Source organism: Chrysochloris asiatica, unplaced genomic scaffold (assembly GCF_000296735.1).
Source record: "Chrysochloris asiatica unplaced genomic scaffold, ChrAsi1.0 scaffold00032, whole genome shotgun sequence".
Lineage (NCBI taxonomy): Eukaryota > Metazoa > Chordata > Mammalia > Afrosoricida > Chrysochloridae > Chrysochloris > Chrysochloris asiatica.
Genome location: NW_006408550.1, coordinates 18,990,397 through 18,998,085, shown reverse-complemented (window position 1 = coordinate 18,998,085; position 7,689 = coordinate 18,990,397). Strand labels below are relative to the sequence as shown.

Genomic DNA, 7,689 nt, shown 5'->3' with positions numbered 1-7,689 from the left:
AGACTCCCTCTACCAGAAAGAGAGCGTAGATGTTCAATCAGTTCAAGAGTTACCATATGATCAAGAAGTGATGGTTGAAGTCCACTGAAGGAAGAAATCCAAGCTGCACTGAAGACAATGGTGAAAAACAAGGCTCCAAGAATTGATGCAATACGAACTGAGATGTTTCAACAAACTGATGCAGTGTTGGAGGTGCTCGCTCATGTACAGCAAGAAATTTTGAAGACAGCTACCTGGCTGACTGATTGAAAGAAATCCATATTTGTGACCATTCCAAAGAAACATGACCCAATAGAATGCAGAACTCATTGAATTATATCATGAATATCCCAAGTAAGTAAAATTTTGCTGAAGAGAATTGAAAAATGGATGCAGTAGTGCATCGACAGGGAGCTGCAGAAACTCAAGCCAGATTCAGAAGAGGACATAATGAGGACTGCTGTTGCAGATGTCAGATGGATCGTGACTGAAAGCAGAGAATACAAGAAAGATATTTGTGCTTTATCGACTATACTAAGGCATTTGATTGTGTTAAGCAAAACAAAATATGGATACCATTGTGAAGAATAGGAATTCCAGAACAGTTAACTGTATTCTGTACATAGAATAAGAGACAGTTATTCAAACAGAATCAGAGGATACCACCTGGCCTGAAATCAGGAAAGATGTGTGTCTAGGTTGTATCCTTTCAACATACTTATTCAATCTGTTTACTCAGTAAATAATCCAAGAAGCTGTATTATATGACGAAGACTGTGGCATCAGGATTGGCGGAAGACTCATTAAGAACCTGGGATATACAGATGACATAACCTTGCTTGCTGGAAGTGAAGAGGACTTGAAGTATTTATCGATGACGATCAAATACTTCAGTATGGATTGTACTGCAATGTAAATAAATAAAAAATCCTCACAACTTGACCAATAAAAAACATTGTGAAAAACTGAGAAAAGACTGAAGTTGCCAAAGATTTCACTTTCCCTGGCTCCACAATCAATCAATGCTCATAGAAACAGCAGGCAATAAATGAAACAACATATTACATTAGGCAAATCTACTACACAAAGCCTCTAAAGTGTCCAAAGAGCATAGAGAATCAATTTGAGGACTAAAGTAAACCTGACTCAAATCGTGGTATGGGTCAGGCCATTGTAATCTGTTCGTTTCCATTGACTAATTTTCAGCAGCAGATCACCAGGCTTTTCTTCCTCATCTGTTGAATCTGCAGCTTCACTGAAATCTGCTCAGTACCAGAGCAACACAGAAGCTTCCACGGACACATGGGTGGTGGCTGCACAAGAGGGACACTGGCCAGGAATCGCCATTGTGGTTGTTGTTGCTGTCAAGTGCTGTGGAGTCGGTTCCGACCCATAGCGAATCTGGATAGGGTTTCTGAGGAGCAGCTGGTGAGCTTGGATCACCGACCTTGTGGTTCAAACCGAATTTGAGTCCAGTGCATTAATGCACAGTGTTACAACAAGACTCCAGGTCCTTTTATTTGGAAAGCGGCCTATATATAGTATACGATCTCCAGTTTACAAGCCTTCCAAATGGATCTACTCAGTCATCTTTTTAGCATTGAGAAAGTCATGATCTCCTTACAGTGAAAAACATAATAAAGAACCTAGTGTAACTTAAGGTGAAGAATGACAACTTTTAGTAAGGAACCTTTAGTTAACATTTATTCTCTTTCACCCTACCAATGGAGAGCTTCCTGAGCACATTTAAAATAAATGGAGGCCACACATACATACTCATTTTTGACTTCTCACCTCAGAAATGGAACGGTAATGCTACTGTGTCATGGATACAGAAAACAATTGACTTTTTAGTTACCAAGTCTTGATAGCCATCTGTCAGAAATTCATGCTTGGTTTGGTCTTCTCCTTCCAGCTGCTGGTAAAGGACTGCAAACTTCTCGATCATGGCGTCATAAACCACTCGAGGTCTCTCCCACGTCACCAGTAGACTGGTGTAATTCTCCGGGTCCGCCTGAACATTTTCTGGTTCGGAACTACAAACTAAAGAGAAAAAAGAAGAACCGTTGTTGATTCAACTGTCAAATTCTATGAAGCATCTTGTATTTTATTTCAGTAGAAAATGAAGAAGTTATACTTGCACCGGTTGCGGCTTCTGTTTATGCCATTTCCTCTATCTAAGACATTCCTTCTTTCTTATCTTTATCTATTCAAGTCCTACCTCTCAATTCTGTTTTTGATCGAACGCCACCTCCTCTGTGATGGCCACTCTAATCTCACGGTTTTATTTATGATTCATATTGCATTAATTTCATATCCTCTTACTTTTATTCTGACTGAGCTGTTCATCTTCTATTAAGTTACAAACATAAGAATCATAGCTCTCCATTTCTACCTGAGCTACGACAATGTCTGGAATCAGTTTGGCCTAAAAATTAATTTTTAAAAATAAAAGAACTAAGAATAGATCCAAATTCTCTTTACTTCTTTTGCTTGGATATCACTAATTTCGCTTGCTCAGACTCTGCCAAATATATTTAATTTAACAGAAGTGTAATTTAAGTGATAAAAAAATTAGAGTTTATTATCAGTAATTTTATTATTAGAGAAGCTTCAGAATAATTAAAAAATCCCAAACCAGAGAAAACTATTGGAGAACAATAAAAAACTATCATTTCATATTTTTATTTTAGGCTAGCTAATAAAAATACCACTTTGGCAATCACAAATGAAGTATTTAAATAATTTCAGGGGATTGGAGGTGTTTGTCTCATCTGAACAAATAATGTTTTGCAACATTGTCCAGGGATTCTTCAAGTGAATTCAAGTTCATACTGGGAATCACAGCAAAAAAAACTGGTCCCCTTTTAAAAATGGTGCTGATCTTCTTCTAAACATTAAGAAAGTGGTTGCTGTTATTGTTAAGTGCTGTTGAGTTGGTTCCAAGTCATAGAGACCCTGTATAGGGTTGCCCAGACTTTTAATCTTTTTGGGAACAGAATATGTCATCTTTCTCCTGTGGAGCTGTTGGTGGGTTCCCACCGCCAACCTTGTGGTTATTGTGTGGAGTCAACTATGTGGTAATTTGGGCTAATTAAGAAGAAGACTATTATAAAATTTTAAGGAAATTTTTTCTAATCAAGTAAAGTAATTGGGTAATATATTCATAGGTCAGATAGGCTTGCAAAGGTGGGAGAAAGCGGTCTCCAAGACCAAATTCCAAAAGAGCCCAGGAAAGGCTTTCAGGGTGCACCTGGAGTCGAAGCACAAGATGAGAGCAAGCAGGTGACTTCAGCCAAGCAGTCATCCCTGCTAGAAACACTGCTTCAAGGACCCAGTGAGCATAATGCTTCAGAACACGATCCCACCTTTTCATTTTTCTTTACTAGTTTATGTTATTGTTGTTAAGTGCTGTGGCTCCGTTCTGACTCATGCAGACTCTATATAGGCTTATGAGAAATAACTGGCAGTTTGAACCGCTGAACTGTGGCTACCACTCCCGTCCTTACCTTATAGCATCACATCATGACTTCATGTAATATAGGAGAAAGAGAAGGCTTTCTGCTCCTGAAAAGATTTCGTCTCAGAAACCCTACATTGCTGTTGTTAAGTGTCAGAGAGTCGGGTCACTGACCCGGTACAGGGTTATTGAGGAGTGGCTGGTGGGTTTGAACTGCCATCCTTGTTAGATGGCTAGTTCTTATCCTACAGCCTCACACTGGCTTGAGGGAATTTAACAATAGTTCATCTTGGGAACACAAGAGGGCATCCCAAACTAACAATCTACCTTACAAATGGAAACTTCAATTTTACATATAGTGTTTAGTGGCATCACTTTTAGCATATGTATGTCCTGTCAGTAATGGTATTTGAATACTTTAAGAAAAACAAAAGATCTATACCTGTATGATGGTGTATGAGTTAGAGACAGGAGTTTACACTGCAAAAACTGGGGGACTGATTATTTTTGTTGTTTAGAATATGGGTTGTGACTGGGTTGTTTCTCTTGGTAGGTGGGGGAGGGAGATAATAATTTCATTGGCATACAAAGATAATTATTTCATTGGCATAAACTCAGAATAAGAAAATGTATTCTGATTTAGGTTGGTGGTGTTGTGGTTAGGGGCCGTCCACTCGGTTCTGACTCATAGTGACCCTGTATAGGGTTTCCGAGGATAAGCAGGTGAGTTTGAACTGCCAATCTTGTGGCTCAAACCGACCTTTCTGCTACTTTATCCTACAGCACCACACCTGGATTTAGACTCTATTCCGTTTAACTCTATCCAGTAGCACTTTTACTAATATCCACCAGGTGGCGGGATACGTCCAAATCATCTCACAATGGAATTACTGAGAAACAGAACTGCCTTTTCCTTGCTTCTAATTCTTTGTAGATTTTATCCCCCAAAGATCAATTCCATTGTTTATAGGGTGAATGACTTAAACTATTCTCTTCCCCAAGAAGAAACCATCTTAAAATGCTTTGAAGTTCTATGCATACACAGGAAACACATAAATATCTTGGGAGTGGGGGTGGGGGAATCCCACTATCACTGACTTTAGAGTCCTGGTGTGACGCTTCAGGATAACGCACTGGACTGAAAGGTCGGTTTGAACCACAAGGCTGGCGGTTCAAAAACCCTCAGAAACCCTATACAGGGGCTCTGTGAGTCAGAATCAACGTAGTCAACTCAAATCGAATCTTTACAGGAGCAAAAAGCCTCATCTTTCTCCCAAGGAGTGGCTGGTGGGTTTGAACTGTTGATGTTGTGAACAGCAGTACAGTGGTACTACAGCACCAGCAATACAAAATTAATACTTTAAAAAACACTCAAGACACTGTTACTTAAAAAACACAAATTATTTTAACTGGGTTTCAATGTCTAAGTTGATCTTGCCTTTAAAGTAAAAATCAGTAGATGTTTCAAATTTTATGATTCCGCATCTGTATACATAAAGTAAGGCTCGTATAAGGAAGTATACTACCTTGCTATCAGAATTTCATTCTCTTGCTATCTTCTGTATAAACCCATCAGAGTTCATTTGCCTAATAGTCTAAACTTAATTTTAATTATATGCGTATTCATAACAACACTCCTTTTGTTTACAATCAATAGTTTATTAATGTATTATGAAGCATCAAATACTTCTTACCTTTAACATGCTGAAGAGCAGGATTTATGGAAAAATATATGTACTTTAGTACGCCGTTACAAGAAATGTCTGTATATCTAGATATAGCCCATCATCTTGCAAAACGATTGTCCTTCTACAGGTAGACTTGGGTCTTTCAAATAACAATTGAGTTAATTCGATACACTGTATTTGGTGTTCAACCACAAAGCAGTTTAACCATCACAGAAGAAGTGATTAATTTACACTGAATTTACCAGATTTTTCTTATAGCTCTTACTGAAATCAGTTTAGTACTTATTAGATGGACACAAACTCTGCAAAGCACTGGATCTGGATTATAAATCAATAATGGAATTCCATTTCAATATGCCCTTAAACATTAAATACGAGCTATCAACTGACATAATAAAATTGTAACAAAGTTGATTATGTGGAGTTCAGAAGTATGTTAATGCTCTATTCTCTTCTCTAGAACTGTTTCACAGACTCGAGTTCTTTTCTGGAAGCTACAGCTGATCTAGGTCATAGGTACTGATATTTAGGGAGCAATGGCCAAGAGGGAGGATCCAGTTCTGCAGGTCCTTGGCTATGAGTCAGGCTATCGCAAGTCTGGGGCCTTGTCAAGTCACAGAGAGAACAAGCAAGTACAACAGAACTGCAAAAGGTCATCATCTACCAAGAATGAAGATGTGTTCTCTTTAACGCCCAGAAACCAGGCGATTCTGACTCATCGTGACTCTGTATAGCGTTTCCAAGGCTGGGCATCTTCACAGGAACAGAAAGCTTGAGCCTTCTCCCATGGAGTAACTGGTGGGTTTGAACTGCCCACTTTGTGATTTGCAGTACCTATCCTACGGCACCACCCAAGCTCCTTTCTCAACTGTTTTTCTTGTTAAGTGCTGTCAAGTCGAGTCCAACGCAAAGCAACCCTGTGTAGTGTTCCCGAGGAGCTGGTAGGTTTGAACTGCATACCTTGTGGTTAGCAGTCCAGTGCTTATCCTACAGCACCACAGCTAGACTTTAAATACATTGCTTAAAACCCTATTTTTAACATTCACCTCTCATCTACAAAATGCCTACTTGGGTCCAGGTACTTTGCACATGTGCAAGAAATAGGTGCCGACCTTCCTTCAGGAAGTTCATTTCTGTGACAACCTCTGAACTTCACATTTAGAAAACTACGATGTAATGAGTCCTTTACAGTTTTCAGTCCTAAACCTCATCAACAGAACTGTGCAGTAAATGCTTTGAAGTTTGCCATTTAGAACAAATTAGGTTGTTTGTCCAATTAACATGTACTTCCAGCTAAAAATGTTAACAATCGTGAAAGGACTGGAAACATGTAGCTGATATGAAGCCGTGTGGCCTCATCTTCTCATCATTTTTCTGAAGAGTGAAGACCTAGGAATGGACCTGGCTTGAGGAACAAGTACCAAACGATTAATAATCAATGCACCGAATATCAGGAAGAAACAGGGAAGAAAGAAGAGGACAAAATGGAGAAGGAGAGATACAAGGGGAGAAGATGACAACTTTTTGCTGTGACTAGTCTCTCTACCATCCAGCAAGCATGGAGAAGATGCCAGAGCAAGGGAGAAGTCTCCTCTCAACTTTGCTTCTCTAAGTGTCCACCATGATGGAGAAAGTCCAGTATTACCTCCGTGAAGTATGAGTTAAACCATGGATGGAGGTAGGAGTGATTTGTGATTGTTGTTGTAGTTCAGTGCCATTGAGTCAGTTTCGACTCATAGTGACCCTATATAGGGTTTCCAAGGAGTGGCTGGTGGGTTTGAACTGTTGATATTGTGGTTCAAACCTACCTTGTGTTGGAGTGCTTACCCTACAGTGCGACACCAGGACTCCGGCTCATGATTGTTGTTAATAGCCCAATTTGAAATATATAATCTTATAGGAAGTAAATCATTTTCATTTAACTTTTCTTCATATAGAGGAGTGTGCTTATGTACATGTGACCTTAGCAAATGCTATTTACAACTAATGCCCTTTAAAAAGATGAGTCTACTAATGTATAATTAATTTGCCATGGCATTTTCCAGGAAATGATAGAAAATTTCTCATAGCTCAAATACATTAAACAACAATGAAACGCCCTTCTAGCTACTTTGCTTTCGATAACACTTTACATTTTTTAAAAAAAAGTTTGCATTGAATGTTACAGTGCTAACAAATGAGACTTAAAGTGCATTTATAATTGTATGTGATAAACTAGAGCATTTTTTTCAAGGATTAAACATGGAAAACTTGAACAGCACTCTGTAGTTGTAATAACTTTCTCTTCATACTTTTAAACGTACCAACAGTGTATTAAAATAACCACCCTTAACTTTCCCATTATATGGCTGAAGGAAGCAGCTAAGGCATGGAAAAGTCAGGTGACTTGATTTTATCCAATAATAGGTATCAAGGAAGTCTACTGGCACAGTTGTTAAGCACTCATTTACTAAAATGAAAGGTGAGCAGTTTGAACCCTTCAGCCACTCTGCAGCAGAGAGATGTGTCAGTTTGCTTCCATGGAAATTGTTGCCTTAGAAACCACGGTGGTGGTGGTGGTTA

General features: G+C 38.9%; 1 protein-coding gene across 1 annotated transcript in view; it reads right to left on the bottom strand.

Moving 5' to 3' along the window:
• Positions 1-7,689, bottom strand: part of PTPRZ1 (protein tyrosine phosphatase, receptor-type, Z polypeptide 1) — a 270,808-nt gene that overhangs the window by 97,814 nt on the left and 165,305 nt on the right. Inside the window, exon 9 of the mRNA XM_006859363.1 lies at positions 1,838-2,022. Coding sequence (XP_006859425.1) covers positions 1,838-2,022 — 185 coding nt within the window. The remainder of the gene's footprint in view (positions 1-1,837; positions 2,023-7,689) is intronic.